The sequence below is a fragment of the Hevea brasiliensis genome, chromosome 2, assembly GCF_030052815.1.
Source record: "Hevea brasiliensis isolate MT/VB/25A 57/8 chromosome 2, ASM3005281v1, whole genome shotgun sequence".
Lineage (NCBI taxonomy): Eukaryota > Viridiplantae > Streptophyta > Magnoliopsida > Malpighiales > Euphorbiaceae > Hevea > Hevea brasiliensis.
Genome location: NC_079494.1, coordinates 124,372,326 through 124,391,154, shown reverse-complemented (window position 1 = coordinate 124,391,154; position 18,829 = coordinate 124,372,326). Strand labels below are relative to the sequence as shown.

At 34.1% G+C, this 18,829-nt stretch overlaps 4 protein-coding genes across 5 annotated transcripts in view; all 4 read right to left on the bottom strand.

Moving 5' to 3' along the window:
• The window catches only part of LOC110635845 (RGG repeats nuclear RNA binding protein A), a 73,968-nt gene extending 59,509 nt beyond the window's left edge, over positions 1 to 14,459 (bottom strand). The window contains exons 1-2 of one of the 2 annotated variants that reach the window (XM_058142980.1): positions 14,006 to 14,459; positions 12,916 to 13,222 (exon numbers count right to left, since the gene is read on the bottom strand). In XM_058142980.1, the coding sequence (XP_057998963.1) occupies positions 12,916 to 13,222; positions 14,006 to 14,237 (539 nt within the window). In that variant the 5' untranslated portion in view covers positions 14,238 to 14,459. The remainder of the gene's footprint in view (positions 1 to 12,915; positions 13,223 to 14,005) is intronic. The other variant, XM_058142981.1, reaches the window with a different exon arrangement.
• LOC131177857 (protein mago nashi homolog) lies at positions 1,301 to 3,251 on the bottom strand. Its single transcript, XM_058142982.1, has 3 exons — positions 2,916 to 3,251; positions 2,170 to 2,346; positions 1,301 to 1,582 (listed from the first exon to the last, which is right to left on the bottom strand). Exons 1-3 carry the CDS (start codon positions 3,231 to 3,233, stop codon positions 1,523 to 1,525), a joined length of 555 nt encoding a protein of 184 aa, XP_057998965.1. The 5' UTR covers positions 3,234 to 3,251; the 3' UTR covers positions 1,301 to 1,522.
• On the bottom strand, positions 7,101 to 8,938 carry LOC131177858 (protein mago nashi homolog). The gene is made up of 3 exons (XM_058142983.1): positions 8,602 to 8,938; positions 7,858 to 8,034; positions 7,101 to 7,271 (listed from the first exon to the last, which is right to left on the bottom strand). The coding sequence occupies exons 1-3, from the start codon at positions 8,917 to 8,919 to the stop codon at positions 7,212 to 7,214; spliced, it is 555 nt and encodes a 184-aa protein (XP_057998966.1). The 5' UTR covers positions 8,920 to 8,938; the 3' UTR covers positions 7,101 to 7,211.
• LOC131169243 (RGG repeats nuclear RNA binding protein A-like) lies at positions 10,197 to 12,610 on the bottom strand. Its single transcript, XM_058142991.1, has 4 exons — positions 12,518 to 12,610; positions 11,712 to 11,867; positions 11,519 to 11,575; positions 10,197 to 10,592 (listed from the first exon to the last, which is right to left on the bottom strand). The coding sequence occupies exons 2-4, from the start codon at positions 11,862 to 11,864 to the stop codon at positions 10,413 to 10,415; spliced, it is 390 nt and encodes a 129-aa protein (XP_057998974.1). The 5' UTR covers positions 11,865 to 11,867; positions 12,518 to 12,610; the 3' UTR covers positions 10,197 to 10,412.
• Positions 14,460 to 18,829: the final 4,370 nt, after the last annotated feature.

The following is an 18,829-nucleotide window of genomic DNA, read 5'->3' as shown; positions in this document are numbered from 1 at the left end:
TTAATTTTAAATTAAAAAATAATATTTATAATAAAAATATTATAATATATAATATTAAATATTATGACTTTATTTATTAAAATAATATTTATATTTTATTTAAAATATAAAATAAAATAATTAAAATTTTAAAGAAAAGTTGGACGCTACTTGCAGTAGCATCTAACTTTTAATTTTTTTTAATTAATTATTTATTATTTAAAGGAAAGCTAGACACTATTTTTCCTTTCAAATTTTTAATGGGCACGCTATTATAAATAGCATCCGAACCTTAAAAAAGTTTTTATAGTTTGCGTCCATACTCACCTCGCTCAATTCAGTAAAGTTCACTATTTTTTAATAATTACTTTCAAACTCACCTTTTTTGATATAATTTTTTTATTGCACCTTTTTTGTAAAAATCCCCCATAATTGTTTGTTATTTTTCTTGCGGCTCGCAATCTCAAGTACAGAAACCTTGAAAAAGAGGAGCTTGCCTGAAAATCCAATCTACTTTGGGGAGGAGGAGATAATAGACATGCAGGATGTGACTCTCCTTTGGCTACCAGATGGTGCCTCAGGATATGTTGATGTTGGCAAGGATGGCATCCTTTGCATTGGAGTTGGATGGTACTCGGACGAGGGAATCAAACTTGTTATGGAAAGGGATTATGGATTGGATGGGATGCTCAAGGAAGTTCGGTGGAAATCTGAGGTAAAAAGGTGGTGGTCTGATCCACACCTTGTGTAAAATTTCACTTGTTATTTTGTTGGTCTGTTAAATATGAAAGGCTTCATTTGTGTACTCGTTGGCCGAAGAAGCATTGCATGCAACATTCAAGATCTAATCCACACATGATTGAGAGATATTCCAATAGGGTCTGAGAAGTGTACAGCTTATCATTTTTAGCAAGCAAATCCTCTCATCTACCTGGAGTACTAGTTTGTACAATTCAAGGTTACTGTAATTTGTCCGATATTCATTAAATTTCCTAGTTTAGCACTCTATTTTATCATGCGTTCACGTTGTAGGGTTAATTGTTCGGATTTGATGCTGTTGATGTATAACCCTTTGAAAAGCAATCAAAACAAAATCTTCATTCTTGCTCAAGGTTAATAACTTTGTCTAGAGTTACAATTGTGCTCAGGTTAATTAAGCCCTCCAAATTTAAACTAGAAAAACAACTTGCAATCGGGACTAAGGTTAATGTTTAACACTGCCTGGAGTTATAATTGTGCTCAGGTTAATAAAACCCTCCAAATTTAAACTAGAAAAACAACCTGCAATCGGGACCATGTGTAGTAAGATTGAAGATAGATGGACCTTCTAATACGTTGATTAATTTTGCTATTTCCACGTTCCCAACAGTTCCTCGAAATATTCTCAATCGGGTAACCACATGCCCATACATCCTTACACAGCCTCAAACAGTTCTCGAAAGGCAGTAAAACCATCAAGTTATTGAAATAACAAATCTTACAAGCAAAAATCAAACACAAAAATAATCCCCGGATACAAATCGAATGGACAGCATAAGAGCCCTTAAATAGGCTTAATCTTGAAATGTAGTGAGATGAGAGAGAAGACAAAGCACTTCAAGTCCTGCAACCACATAAAACGCCATTAAGAACCAGCATTTATAGTAAAACTCCCAATGTTGATGTGCTCAATAGTGGTAACGATGTATTAACAAAAATATGATAACCAACACATTAGACAAAATTAGAATATCAAAGCAAAAGGCCCTCTGAATGCTGTCATGGGCATAAATCATATAAAAAACAAGAGTCCTTACCAAGAAAGTCGTCTAGAAGCATTTGCTATACATTAATACATTGCCCATGACATTTTTTCTTTTGAGTGCAACAGTGCCCATTGCTCATGACTGCACTATACAATATTTTTTCTTTTAAGGGCAACAATACCCATTTGTGTTATGGGTTCGTTAAATAATCCAACCCAGCAGAATCAGCATCACAAATCAGGTAAATGATATTGGCAACCTTTATACACTATATCTATTTGTCTAAAGGTTCTATCCATAAAAATTAGCCTGGATGTTTACTTATACCAAGTAAACTAAAGAATAGTGAAAGCAAAATTTATGTCCAACACTAACCAATATAAGCAATATAAACCAAAAGGAAAAACACATAGAAAGGCGGAGTATAAATGTGAAAGTAGCTGACCTGAACAAGGTAATAGAAGATACGAAGTCCTTCAGGATCCTTACTACTCTGGACATCAACAAGAGACCCAATTTTTGAGGTAGTGAAGGAGATATGCTCGTTTCCCATCACAATTTCAAGCTCTTGTCGCCCAACCCTGTCCGGTTCTGGCCAGTTGGCATCATCTTCCTTCATGATCTGAGAAACAAAATCATTTGAACCAAATCATAAATCACATAACTACTAAAAAATTTAAAAAATAAATAAGCATATTTCCAGCGCACAAGCGCTCTCAATACACGTAACAAATAAACTGCTCCAAATGCAAACCAAATAAATCAGGAATTCAGAAGAAAAAATCTCCAACGTTATTGTTAAGCTAAAAGCCTAAAACTCAACAAATAGACCATTGATTTCATAACTACAAGGAGCAGCGATTCCTTTAATGCAACAAATATAATGATGAACTGAGAAAAACAAAACCCCAAGCTCCACAAGGTTCTAGTTAAGCTTCGATGCAAACCCCTAAAGTGAGATTCACAAACTCAGAAAAATATTCCAAAGAATATAGATGAATATATGTTGCCCGGGTTTAGAACTTGAGGGGGTTTATATATATATATATATAGGACAATTAGTTGAAATGACAATTGCAAGCCCTCAGACAGAGGAGGCGAAGGGAAGAACAAACCCTAAGAGAGAGAAAGCAGCATTTTAGAGAAAAAAATAAAATAAAATAAAGAGGAAGCAAAAGAAACAAAGAAAACCTCGCTCTCGGAGATGATACGGCAGCACTCCTTAAGGACGGCAGGGGTGAGGAAGACCTCCTTGCGGATCATGGTGTCGTTCTTGTAATTGGAGTTGTTGGCGTATCGAAGCTTACCATCTGGTCTGAACTCAAACTCAAGGAACTCATGGCCGAATTTTCCCTTGTGTCCCACGTAGTATCGAAGGTAGAACTCATCTTCTGCAGCCGTTGCCATGTTTGCGTCTCTCACTCTCACTGGCTGGTTTGCAAATGCAATTGCCGCTCCAATAATACACTTTGTTTCTTTTGCTATTGAAATTTGAGAGCAGCGTTGCATACTTCCCTCTATATTAAATTGCATTTTTTTCCCTTTATTATACATTCCATAGTAGGAGTAAACTAGAAAATTAAAAGCTTTTAGGGCGATTGAGGTAATTCCTCAAGTTTGGAATCTGCATTTGATTCTTACCAATAATTAAGGAATTGATGATGTTCATAATAATATTATTATATTTACAATATTACTAAAATTTGAAAGCTTTAAAATATTTAACTAAAATAATTTTCAAAATGAAAAATTTCTTATATATAAAATACATAAATTCTCAATGGAAACTGCCGCATGAGGTAATTCCTCAAGTTTGGAATCTGCATTTGATTCTTACCAATGATTAAGGAATTGATGATGTTCATAATAATATTATTATATTTACAATATTACTAAATTTTGAAAGCTTTAAAATATTTAACTAAAATAAGTTTCAAAATGAAAAATTTTCTTATATATAAAATACATAAATTCTCAATGGAAACTGCCGCATGGAAACTTCAAAAATATCTCACCTGTTTTGCTTAAATATAGATGGAATATTAGAAAATTTTAACAAAAGGAAATACAATTTTCATCATTCTATGCTTTTATAATTTGTCACGTGTTATATTTATTATATTAATAAATAACTTCTTAATTAATTAAGGTAATTTTCACATTGATAATATTATGAGAAGTGTATTTCTATTTAAAATATAATTAGAGTTAGTAATATCCTTTCTATAAATCCCCTGGGGGGCTCATTATATTTATAATAAATTTAACCTTTGTACAAATTCAATTAGATTAAAAGAATTTTTAATAGAACTGTAATAAATCCAATTAATTAAGTTAATAATTTTAAATAATAATAAATTTCTATATTATTTTTTAATCAATTTCAACGATTTGTATACTTTTTAATCTATCTGATTTTAAAAATGTTAAAGAAAGCAAAACAAATCGCACATAAAAAATTCAAGCTGCTAGCGTCAAACCAAAGACACCACAAACTATGATCTAAACGTAAAATCTATTAACCTCTCCCAACCCGCCCCAGGAGGTCATCAAACATGGTTGAAAGATTGACAAAGAACCGTCATGCTGCCCAATCCTATCTTCTAATTTTTGCTTCCTCCACTCACTCTTTCTCAAGTGTAGAATAATTTGGACAAAACCAAGTACTTTAATTGTAATGTTTCGTTTCAGCAAAAATAAATCACTAGTCTTCCATCTATTCGAAAACAAAACTGATTAACAACAATTTCTAGTCATAAATAACCCATTTCATATGCAACAAATTCTCAACACAGTAAAATGATATCATACCATTTAAAGGTGACTACAGGGAGAGCAGCAAATGAAATACCTGAAATATACATTTTAAAGCATAAAATGAAGTTGTTTTTTCAAATTCAGGAAATCACATTATTGTAGTCAACTTCCTGCCAAGATTTACGAAAAAAGAGCCCACAAATGGTCAACCAAGAAGATCTAATGTGGGGTTCTAAAAGGTCTCACTTGCCACCCAAGGTCGGGAACTGCCCAGGATCTTCTATGGAAGGAGCTACCACATTGCTCGTTGCATCTCTGTTACTGAATCCTCTGGCACCACGACCACGCCCTCGCCCACGACCACCTGGGCTGTAGTACCTTTCCCCTTCAGCAGGCTTCAAGAACTCATTAATGCTGACAGACTATAACCATCAGAACATTTCAGATGCACCGGTCAGTATTTACTTTCATAGACATACAGTGAAAGCAACATTATATGATAAAACAAACAAGGAAAGAAGCAGAGTAATTCCAGTTCTTTATATATATTTATATACATATAAAATTATATATATATTTATAATATTTTTATTATAAAAAAAGTTTTTTTATTTAAAAATAAATTTTTTATTTCCTCGCAGGTTATGGAGAAAATTACTTAACTGTATTATTATTGTCTAAATTTATAATTTAGAACTCCGCATGTACTAGTAGTAGCATTAATCCTATCAGGGAATGCATAAATTTAAGTTTTCGCATTAACAAATGAAAAAATTTTATGAGTTTTAAATAGTTTGTAAATGATGTAATTGAGATTGGGATCCCCTAATTTTAGTTTCTGATAATTACTGGGCTAAGTTGGCCCGAAATAAAATTATAACAGTTTAATTTAAATTATTTTTATATGCGTATTGGGCCTAAATTGTGGGCCTAGTCATGGGTTGAGGAATAGTTAGGCTTACTACCGGCCTAATAATAAAAAATTTAATTTTAAATAAAAAAAAATTATAATAAAAATATTATAATATGTAAAATTAATTATTATAATTTTATTTATTAAAATAATATTTATATTTTACTTAAAATATAGAATAAAATAATTAAAAAAGAAAAATTGGACGCTACTATAGCATCCAACTTTTCATAAACTTTTTTAATTATTTATTTTTTTAATTTCATTAAATTTTAATTTAATTTTAAATTAAAAAATAATATTTATAATAAAAATATTATAATATATAATATTAAATATTATGACTTTATTTATTAAAATAATATTTATATTTTATTTAAAATATAAAATAAAATAATTAAAAATTTTAAAGAAAAGTTGGACGCTACTTGCAGTAGCATCTAACTTTTAATTTTTTTTAATTAATTATTTATTATTTAAAGGAAAGCTAGACACTATTTTTCCTTTCAAATTTTTAATGGGCACGCTATTATAAATAGCATCCGAACCTTAAAAAAGTTTTTATAGTTTGCGTCCCATACTCACCTCGCTCAATTCAGTAAAGTTCACTATTTTTTAATAATTACTTTCAAACTCACCTTTTTTGATATAATTTTTTTATTGCACCTTTTTTGTAAAAATCCCCCATAATTGTTTGTTATTTTTCTTGCGGCTCGCAATCTCAAGTACAGAAACCTTGAAAAAGAGGAGCTTGCCTGAAAATCCAATCTACTTTGTGGATGAGGAGATAATAGTCATGCAGGATGTGACTATACTTTGGCTACCATATGGTGCCTCATTATATGTTGATGTTGGCAAGGATGGCATCCTTTTCATTGGAGTTGGATGGTACTCGGACGAGGGAATCAAACTTGTTATGGAAAGGGATTATGGATTGGATGGGATGCTCAAGGAAGTTCGGTGGAAATCTGAGGTAAAAAGGTGGTGGTCTGATCCACACCTTGTGTAAAATTTCACTTGTTATTTTGTTGGTCTGTTAAATATGAAAGGCTTCATTTGTGTACTCGTTGGCCGAAGAAGCATTGCATGCAACATTCAAGATCTAATCCACACATGATTGAGAGATATTCCAATAGGGTCTGAGAAGTGTACAGCTTATCATTTTTAGCAAGCAAATCCTCTCATCTACCTGGAGTACTAGTTTGTACAATTCAAGGTTACTGTAATTTGTCCGATATTCATTAAATTTCCTAGTTTAGCACTCTATTTTATCATGCGTTCACGTTGTAGGGTTAATTGTTCGGATTTGATGCTGTTGATGTATAACCCTTTGAAAAGCAATCAAAACAAAATCTTCATTCTTGCTCAAGGTTAATAACTTTGTCTAGAGTTACAATTGTGCTCAGGTTAATTAAGCCCTCCAAATTTAAACTAGAAAAACAACTTGCAATCGGGACTAAGGTTAATGTTTAACACTGCCTGGAGTTATAATTGTGCTCAGGTTAATAAAACCCTCCAAATTTAAACTAGAAAAACAACCTGCAATCGGGACCATGTGTAGTAAGATTGAAGATAGATGGACCTTCTAATACGTTGATTAATTTTGCTATTTCCACGTTCCCAACAGTTCCTCGAAATATTCTCAATCGGGTAACCACATGCCCATATAACCACATGCCCATACATCCTTACACAGCCTCAAACAGTTCTCGAAAGGCAGTAAAACCATCAAGTTATTGAAATAACAAATCTTACAAGCAAAAATCAAACACAAAAATAATCCCCGGATACAAATCGAATGGACAGCATAAGAGCCCTTAAATAGGCTTAATCTTGAAATGTAGTGAGATGAGAGAGAAGACAAAGCACTTCAAGTCCTGCAACCACATAAAACGCCATTAAGAACCAGCATTTATAGTAAAACTCCCAATGTTGATGTGCTCAATAGTGGTAACGATGTATTAACAAAAATATGATAACCAACACATTAGACAAAATTAGAATATCAAAGCAAAAGGCCCTCTGAATGCTGTCATGGGCATAAATCATATAAAAAACAAGAGTCCTTACCAAGAAAGTCGTCTAGAAGCATTTGCTATACATTAATACATTGCCCATGACATTTTTTCTTTTGAGTGCAACAGTGCCCATTGCTCATGACTGCACTATACAATATTTTTCTTTTAAGGGCAACAATACCCATTTGTGTTATGGGTTCGTTAAATAATCCAACCCAGCAGAATCAGCATCACAAATCAGGTAAATGATATTGGCAACCTTTATACACTATATCTATTTGTCTAAAGGTTCTATCCATAAAAATTAGCCTGGATGTTTACTTATACCAAGTAAACTAAAGAATAGTGAAAGCAAAATTTATGTCCAACACTAACCAATATAAGCAATATAAACCAAAAGGAAAAACACATAGAAAGGCGGAGTATAAATGTGAAAGTAGCTGACCTGAACAAGGTAATAGAAGATACGAAGTCCTTCAGGATCCTTACTACTCTGGACATCAACAAGAGACCCAATTTTTGAGGTAGTGAAGGAGATATGCTCGTTTCCCATCACAATTTCAAGCTCTTGTCGCCCAACCCTGTCCGGTTCTGGCCAGTTGGCATCATCTTCCTTCATGATCTGAGAAACAAAATCATTTGAACCAAATCATAAATCACATAACTACTAAAAAATTTAAAAAATAAATAAGCATATTTCCAGCGCACAAGCGCTCTCAATACACGTAACAAATAAACTGCTCCAAATGCAAACCAAATAAATCAGGAATTCAGAAGAAAAAATCTCCAACGTTATTGTTAAGCTAAAAGCCTAAAACTCAACAAATAGACCATTGATTTCATAACTACAAGGAGCAGCGATTCCTTTAATGCAACAAATATAATGATGAACTGAGAAAAACAAAACCCCAAGCTCCACAAGGTTCTAGTTAAGCTTCGATGCAAACCCCTAAATTGAGATTCACAAACTCAGAAAAATATTCCAAAGAATATAGATGAATATATGTTGCCCGGGTTTAGAACTTGAGGGGGTTTATATATATATATATAGGACAATTAGTTGAAATGACAATTGCAAGCCCTCAGACAGAGGAGGCGAAGGGAAGAACAAACCCTAAGAGAGAGAAAGCAGCATTTTAGAGAAAAAAATAAAATAAAATAAAGAGGAAGCAAAAGAAACAAAGAAAACCTCGCTCTCGGAGATGATACGGCAGCACTCCTTAAGGACGGCAGGGGTGAGGAAGACCTCCTTGCGGATCATGGTGTCGTTCTTGTAATTGGAGTTGTTGGCGTATCGAAGCTTACCATCTGGTCTGAACTCAAACTCAAGGAACTCATGGCCGAATTTTCCCTTGTGTCCCACGTAGTATCGAAGGTAGAACTCATCTTCTGCAGCCGTTGCCATGTTTGCGTCTCTCACTCTCACTGGCTGGTTTGCAAATGCAATTGCCGCTCCAATAATACACTTTGTTTCTTTTGCTATTGAAATTTGAGAGCAGCGTTGCATACTTCCCTCTATATTAAATTGCATTTTTTTCCCTTTATTATACATTCCATAGTAGGAGTAAACTAGAAAATTAAAAGCTTTTAGGGCGATTGAGGTAATTCCTCAAGTTTGGAATCTGCATTTGATTCTTACCAATAATTAAGGAATTGATGATGTTCATAATAATATTATTATATTTACAATATTACTAAAATTTGAAAGCTTTAAAATATTTAACTAAAATAATTTTCAAAATGAAAAAATTTCTTATATATAAAATACATAAATTCTCAATGGAAACTGCCGCATGAGGTAATTCCTCAAGTTTGGAATCTGCATTTGATTCTTACCAATGATTAAGGAATTGATGATGTTCATAATAATATTATTATATTTACAATATTACTAAATTTTGAAAGCTTTAAAATATTTAACTAAAATAAGTTTCAAAATGAAAAATTTTCTTATATATAAAATACATAAATTCTCAATGGAAACTGCCGCATGGAAACTTCAAAAAAATATCTCACCTGTTTTGCTTAAATATAGATGGAATATTAGAAAATTTTAACAAAAGGAAATACAATTTTCATCATTCTATGCTTTTATAATTTGTCACGTGTTATATTTATTATATTAATAAATAACTTCTTAATTAATTAAGGTAATTTTCACATTGATAATATTATGAGAAGTGTATTTCTATTTAAAATATAATTAGAGTTAGTAATATCCTTTCTATAAATCCCCTGGGGGGCTCATTATATTTATAATAAATTTAACCTTTGTACAAATTCAATTAGATTAAAAGAATTTTTAATAGAACTGTAATAAATCCAATTAATTAAGTTAATAATTTTAAATAATAATAAATTTCTATATTATTTTTTAATCAATTTCAACGATTTGTATACTTTTTAATCTATCTAATTTTAAAAATGTTAAAGAAAGCAAAACAAATCGCACATAAAAAATTCAAGCTGCTAGCGTCAAACCAAAGACACCACAAACTATGATCTAAACGTAAAATCTATTAACCTCTCCCAACCCGCCCCAGGAGGTCATCAAACATGGTTGAAAGATTGACAAAGAACCGTCATGCTGCCCAATCCTATCTTCTAATTTTTGCTTCCTCCACTCACTCTTTCTCAAGTGTAGAATAATTTGGACAAAACCAAGTACTTTAATTGTAATGTTTCGTTTCAGCAAAAATAAATCACTAGTCTTCCATCTATTCGAAAACAAAACTGATTAACAACAATTTCTAGTCATAAATAACCCATTTCATATGCAACAAATTCTCAACACAGTAAAATGATATCATACCATTTAAAGGTGACTACAGGGAGAGCAGCAAATGAAATACCTGAAATATACATTTTAAAGCATAAAATGAAGTTGTTTTTTCAAATTCAGGAAATCACATTATTGTAGTCAACTTCCTGCCAAGATTTACGAAAAAAGAGCCCACAAATGGTCAACCAAGAAGATCTAATGTGGGGTTCTAAAAGGTCTCACTTGCCACCCAAGGTCGGGAACTGCCCAGGATCTTCTATGGAAGGAGCTACCACATTGCTCGTTGCATCTCTGTTACTGAATCCTCTGGCACCACGACCACGCCCTCGCCCACGACCACCTGGGCTGTAGTACCTTTCCCCTTCAGCAGGCTTCAAGAACTCATTAATGCTGACAGACTATAACCATCAGAACATTTCAGATGCACCGGTCAGTATTTACTTTCATAGACATACAGTGAAAGCAACATTATATGATAAAACAAACAAGGAAAGAAGCAGAGTAATTCCAGTTCTTATACATACAACCCAAAGACCAATGGAATCCTATAGTTAAAAAACAAGAGCAAATAAGAATATTGCAAACAAGAGGACTCCATGAAAGTTTGTGAATCATTGTCCATGCTCCTCGTGAGCACAACAGAACAATAATGTAAGAAAGTGCTTGTCACTTATGACGGCCACTGATGTCTCGGTCTGCCCATTTCAAGACTATCACAATATTACTGAAAAGAATCACACTAAAACAAAATAAACATGTAACTAACATATAACTAATCTCTTTTTTGCTCTATTAGTAAGTTTTAATTTTAGGAATTAGGTGTTTTAACTTTCAATTCTACCAGTACGAGCTACTCAGATTAAATTACTAATAGTTAATCCAATTGTCTGCATCAATTGATCATACTACTAGAAGCATATCGTGCTCAAGAGTTCATGGATGATGGTCGCATGCTTAACATAGTAAATTGATCATTTTAACTCAGTTCCTTCTCCCCTCAAGTTTGTCCAACCACTGTAGTTTTAGCCATCGGTCCCAAATAAAAGCTGCAATTGTGATGAGCTTAGGGATACCTCCCACTATTTTAGTTGTCGTTGGAAATGGAATAAATTTGACTCGGAAACAATTCAGTGATAAACTGAAAAATCTTCAAAGTTTAAACACCTAATAGCTAAAATTAAAACTTTTTGATAGAATTGAAAAACTGCATAAGTTCAAGATTTTTTTTTTTGGCAATTAAAAAAAAAAAAAGAAAAACTCTGGAATGCAAAAGCATGTTGGAAAGATAGGAAGAACAAAAAGTGTTGGGGTTAGGAGGTGGTACCTTTTTAGCTTTCTCATCCTTCTCAGAAGCCTCTTTCCGCTTATCCTTATCAGAGCCCTTGAAAATGGAAATTAGAAGAAAAAAACACTTAATTTATTTTATGATGGCTTTATAATATCAATGTATAGTTAAAAACTTTGAAGGGATTACAATATAATAGCTAAAAACTTCGAAGGATTACAATAGACTTCACCAATTTAATAAAGATGTCATCATTCCCCTTCTTGCTTGAGATCTGCTGCATGGATTCAAACACTTTAGTATCCACCTTTCTTTCCTCGGCCTTGAGTGGCTGCAGGGCCTTCCTCTTCTCTTCTAGCACCTTCTCATATTCTTCAAGAGTCATTTCCTAAATAGAAAGGATGTAGCAGGTAGAATAAGCCATTAACTTTTCAATAAATAACAACTTGCTACTGATTGGCACAAATTAATAAAAAAATTGGATCTTTGATTCCCAAAGTTAGATTGTCAGTTAAAAAATTGGCAGTTGGAGTTCATAGACAATGCATTTTAACATTCACAACGACAAATCAGTCTAAGTACTCTTGACTTTAAGTTGTGAGGACCACTAAGAACACATTCTAGAAATCTTTCTACCTCAAACCTTCACAACAGCAGTCCTAGACACGAAAAGACATTAGAGAACCTTTCACTTGGAACTAGACAACCTGAGGATTGGAAGCTCGGTCTGCCACATTTAGAACTTCTGGCAGCAGAAGAAATATGCTATATATAAACCCAATTATCAAATGCCAACGACAACTATTACTCGGAACATATACTCTTGAATGAAAGCAACACGCACAATTTAATCTTAAAATGGCATTAGTTTCATCCTCATAACCACCCATTTTAAGAAAATGACAACCAGAAAACAATAAAAAGATGAATCTTTAGGTAATATGCATCTTCTCTCGAACAAAAGAAACCAAAAGTAAAATAAGAAATGATACAGACAAATAAAACATCATTGCTAACCTAATATATAAAAACATTCACCTTATCTTCTGGTTCCTTTTCTTCAGGTTCTTTAGCAGTGGCCTCCTTATTTGCATCTGCTGTTTACTCCTCTCCAACGGGCTTCTCATCACCTTAGGTTTTATCACCCTCATTGACAACTTCCACAGTCACCCTAAAATAGCAATAAATAAATAAATAAATAATAACCCCCACCCCCCCCCCTTCCTAAAAAAAAAGCAATATTAAATAGGCCAGTAATATATTAATGAAACGTTCACTTGTAGTCACTTACTGAGCATGTTCATCAGCCTGACTTCCCCAGTTCCCACGACCAGGCCCCTCTCGTTTGATCTCATTTCTGCACTTTGAAGTAAGCCATATTAGATGCATAAACACATGACATACACATATTAAAAGTCAAAAACAAAAATATCCACCCGCGTCCAGTCCCACTATGACGTTCAAATTGCCGACGTGGGCGATCTCCATCACCAGCTTCACCATTAGTGTAACCACCACCACCACGACCGCTGCTGCGGTAACCACCACGAGGTCCACTATATTCACGCCTTTCAGAGGGCTTAGCAGCATCTCCATCTTCAGGGGCACCTTGACCAGCAGGTCGTCCAGTATTGCTGAATGAATTCTCATTATTGGTGTCCCGACTGTATCCACCACGGCCACGCCCATATCCACGTCCGCCCCCAGGACCTCCCCTGCCAACTTCATTCTTTGCCTCCCTCACTTTGGAAATCAAAGTAAATAGAACTTAGTGCATGCAGAAAAGTACAAGGCCATAAAAAGGCCTAAAATTAGTTGGGTGTAGGAGTCATAAGAAAATGTTTTACAAAGTAAAACTGACATTCATTCCAATGTGATGCGTGCAGCTAGCAATCAAATGGTTAAATGCATGCATTCCACTTATACTACATCCTGATCTTCTGAAGTCGTCCTAAGGTTGGAATCATCAAAAAGCATACAGTACCAATTTGCAAAAGACAAAATTGTAGTTGGAAGTACCAGTATGACTTACAGGTCTCCAAGAACAGGCTTTCTTTCAATAATGTGAACAAACACACTTATTGACAATCAATTTTCAAATGCTTTAAATTGCATTCTTTTTCAAAGCTTTATGGTAGTTCTGAAGGCAGACCAATGTATTCAAGTTTGATAGAACCTAAACAAATTGAAGTGGCCAAGTAACTGTTTTTTTTTTTGGAAAATAACTTAGCTCGAGAGAAAGAAAGAAGATTCGATGCAGGAAGAAATTAACCAACCAACAAATACAATCATGCATATGTGCAAATTCTTGTAATCGCTATGTGCCATATGTTGAGATTGCATGTGCATGTAATCGCTAGCATAGAGACAAACAACCTGAAATCTTTCCACACTCTATGACAAGACATAAATCTTACTCGGAAATCATCACTTAAAAAAAAAAAAAAAAGAAACAAAGGAAACTCGATGAACATTTTCCAGAAGTAAATAACAATAAGAGAACAAAGCAATTGTAGAACCGCTTACCAGCCTGAGCCGGAGGTAGAGGTTTGGAGGGGAGCTTAGCCGACTGCTTGGCTTGAGACTGAGACTGAGACTGAGACTGAGACTGAGCCGGCTGCTTAGCTGGAGGTTGAGAATGAGATTTCTTAGGGGCAGCGGCGGCGGCAGGAGCGACCTTCAGCATAGCTGCCATCAGCTGCGACGGGTCCTCGGCATCATCGTCACCCAACAAATCGAAAGGGTTCATGGTCGCCATTTCCGATAAAATCAGCAGTGAACAGCAAAATCCCCCACCCACTCAAGGATTCTACTTCGAAAGGCGACCAGGAAACCCTAAGTTAACAAGTCCTCCATGGTAAAACTATACAGATCTGTCAACAAGAGGGAATAGGATTAAGGTTTGAGAGAGAAAAGAGAAGAAGAGAGAGAGAGATAAAAACCCTAGCCGCAAGAGAGAGAGAGAGAGAGAAAGTGAAACCTAATCTGATATGGTTCATATTTATTGTTGTTGAAGTTGGTGCTTGCTGTTGCTTGGCGCTCTCTACAAGAGCTCGTGTCGTGTCGTGTGGTGTGGCGAGTGATTATAATATTTATTTTTTATTTTTTTATGTTCCATTGTGTTTTCATTTTTAGTGCCCTTTTTTGCGCCATTTACGGATGTAGACGATGCATGCAACTTGGCAGACTTGCTTAGGTTTTGGTCTTATCTTTTATTGGCAACTATTAAATTAAAATTAATAATTGAATTATTATGCAAAAAGTTTAATACTAACTCCCTTATCCATCAGCAGCTTGATTTTTAAATCACCAAAATGTAATTATAATTGAAAATTAATGTAATTAAATGTATACTAGGCCTCAAAGTGGAAGTGGTTTTAATTTTGTGCCATGAAAATTCTATAAATTTAATATTTTATTTATTAAAAATTAATAAATTGTGTTAAATAATAATTATATCAAATTTTTTATTAAAAAATCACATAAGTTATTTTAAAGTTTCATTAACGTGAGCAAAGTTAAGAAAGTGAGGCTGATCAGTCGCATAGGCTGGCGCTGTCTCATACAAACAGTCATTCTGATGTCCAAGCCAGATTTCTTCAACTGCAAGTCTGCAACGCATGGTTAGAATTATGAAGTCTGTTGCCCGCTTTGCTTCCCAAAAGCAATTACCACTACCTGTTCTTGCGAATGAATCTCCACAGAAGTGTCTATGAATGAATGGAGAAGGCAAAACAAAGACCCTGCAATGTGTGTAAAGACAAGAATCAAAGAACACCTGGCCTCCTTTACCCTAGTAAAGAATATAAAATTTGTAAGAACTAGATTAATAAATTCATCAGCATGTTAGGCTACCAGACTATTCTAAATGCTTCAACCCAAGCAAAAAAATGTTTGGAACCGTTGATTAATTTTAGGGCTAAGAACTACTGGGGTAATTAATAAAGTTCCAATGGTTATAATAATCGTTGAAAACAAAATCATGTTTATCGAGATATAACTATTTTTCATTTTTTTTATCTATTGTTTCTGATAAGTTGTCATATTATTAGTCTTCTTCTTTTTTAATTTTTTCTCTTATTTATTATTAAAAGACAAATTAAAATTCTTTTTTCTCTCAAAAGTATAAAAAAAAATACATTTATCATTAAATTATACTTTATCGAGTGTATTAAATAAATCTTAATAAGTACCCTCTCTAATTTCAAGTAATTTTTAAAGTTTTATATAAGAATTAGGAAAATAATTGAATAACTTCTTTTTTTATAAAAAAAAATTACTAATAATTGATTAAAGTACATTGTATTTAACTAAAATAGAGAAGGTTTATAAGGATAAGATACAACTAAGCCTTTATCCCAAAAATTTGGGGTCGGCTATATGGATTCGCTTTCTCCACTCTGAACGATTTTGGGTTAAATCCTCATAAATGTGTAATGCTTCTAGGTCATGTTGTACTACTCTCCTCCAAGTCAATTTAGGTCTACCCCTTTTTTTCGTTCTATCCTCTAACCTAATGTGCTCTACTTGTCTAACTGGAGCCTCCGTATGTCTACGCTTCACATGACCAAACTACCTCAATCTCCCTTCTCTCAACTTATCTTCAATTGGCACAACTCCTACCTTTTCTCTAATACTCTCATTACGGACTTTATCTAGTCTAGTATGGCCACTCATCCATCTTAACATTCTCATCTCTGCAACTCTTATCTTAGATGCATACGACTCTTTCAGTGCCCAACACTCACTACCATATAACATAGCCGGTCGTATGGCTGTACAGTAAAATTTTCTTTTCAATTTATTGGGAATCTTACGATCACATAAAACTCCCGTGGCACGTCTCCACTTCAACCATCCGGCTTTAATCCTATGACTAACATCCTCCTCACATCCCCCATCTACTTGAAGGACTGAGCCTAGATATTTAAAGTGATTACTTTGGGGCAGTATCACTCCATTCAAATTAACTCCTTCCCTATCACTAGTTTGGCCTTCACTGAACCTGCAATGCATGTATTCTGTCTTCGTTCTACTTAACTTAAAACCCTTTGACTCTAAAGCACTTCTCCAAAGTTCTAACTTTCTATTGACTCCTTCTCGTGTCTCATCTATCAGAACAATATCATCCGCAAACATCATGCACCAAGGAATACTCTCTTGTATATGTTTCGTCAGTTCATCTAAAACTAATATAAAAAGGTAAGGGCTTATGGCTGATCCTTGGTGTAATCCAATTGAGATCGGAAAATCTCTTGTGTCCCCTCCCACTGTGTGCACAATAGTAGTTGCTCCTTCATACATATCTTTCAATACTTGTATGTACCTAATAGATACCCTCTTTTGTTCTAACACATTCCATAAGACCTCTCTTGGAACACTATCGTAAGTCTTCTCCAAATCAATAAAAACCATGTGTAGATCTTTCTTCACATCTCTATATTTCTCCATCAAGCTTCTAATGAGAAAGATCGCTTCCATAGTAGAACGACCGGGCATGAAACCAAATTGATTGAGAGAGATAGAAGTATCATGACGTAGTCAATGCTCTACAACTCTCTCTCATAACTTCATAGTATGGCTCATGAGTTTAATTCCCCTATAGTTTGAGCAACTCTGTATGTCTCCCTTATTTTTAAAAATAGGTACTAAAATACTCTTCCTCCATTCATTAGGCATTTTCTTTGAGTTTAGAATCTTATTAAATAATTTAGTTAACCATTCCACTCCTATATCTCCCAAATACTTCCACACTTCAATTGGTATTTCATCGGGTCCACAGGCTTTACCCACTTTCATTCTCTTAAGTGCTTCCTTTACTTCTAAAGATCTAATCCTTCTAGTATAACTAAAGATCTAATCCTTCTAGTATAATTCACATTCTTTTCTATTGTTCTATAATCTATATTCACGCTATTACCATTTTGACTATTATTAAAGAGATCATTAAAATAATTTCTCCATCTTTCTTTAATGTCCTCATCTTTCACCAACACTTTTCCTTCTTTATCCTTAATGCACCTAACTTGATTGAGATCTTGACATTTCCTTTCTCTCCTCCTTGCTAATCTATAAATATATTTCTCCTCTTCTTTAGTTCCAAGTTTCTCATATAACTTTTCAAAGGCTTGTGTTCTTACTTGACTAACTGCTTTTTTTGCATCTTTCTTTGCTATCTTGTACTGTTCATATGCCTCATTATTATCACATTTAGGTAATTTCTTATACCATTCCCTTTTTCTCTTCACTGCCTTTTGTACTTCCTCATTCCACCACCATCTCTCTTTTGAGGGTGGTCCATGTCCTTTAAACTCTCCAAGTACTTTTCTAGCTACTTCTCTAATCTTTGATGCCATCTGTATCCACATATCATTTGCTTCCATATCCAGCTTCCATACTTCGGACTCGAGAAGCTCGTTTTTGAACTTCACTTGCTTTACTCCTTTGAACTCCCACCACTTTGTTCGAGCTACACTATTTCTTCTGACCTTACTTGAATTGTTCCTAAACTTGACATCCAAGACCACCAACCGATGTTGACTTGTTAAAGCCTCTCCTGGAATGACCTTGCAATCCTTGCATAGAGCTCTATTTGTCTTCCTAGTTAAGAGGAAGTCGATTTAGCTTCTATGTTGCCCACTTTTGAAAGTCACTAAATGTGACTCTCTTTTTATAAAGTAGGTATTTGCTAGTATTAGATCGTATGCCATAGCAAAATCCATGATGTTTTTTCCCTCCTCATTTCGACTGCCAAAACCAAAACCTCCATGAACATTCTCATAACCTTGTCTATCACTTCCTACATGCCCATTCAAATCTCTACCAATGAAAACATTCTTTTCATTCTGTATATTTTGCATTAAATCATCCATATCTTCCCAAAACCTTTGTTTACTCTCACTGTCTAGTCCTATTTGTGGGGCATAAGCACTAACTATATTTATTATTTCTCCTTCTAGTACTAGCTTTACCAGTATAATTCTATCTCCTACTCTTTTCACAGCTATTACTGAGTCTTTCAATGTCCTGTCTATGATTATGCCCACTCCGTTCTTTATCCTTTCCGGTAAACCACAGTTTGTACCCTGAATTACCCACTTCCTTACTTTTCTCTCCTACCCATTTAGTCTCCTGAATGCAAGCAATATTCACCCTTCTCCTTTCCAAGGTATCCACAAGCTCCATTAATTTTCCTGTAAGTGATCCAACATTCCAAGTACCAACCCTGATCCTCCTCCTATCCTGCTCCTTCCTAATTGGTCTCCTTCTATTATATCTTCTATTATTTTCTATGTCTATCTTGTGTTCTGTTCCACTATTTATTCTACTATCTGTCCTATGGACTAACTT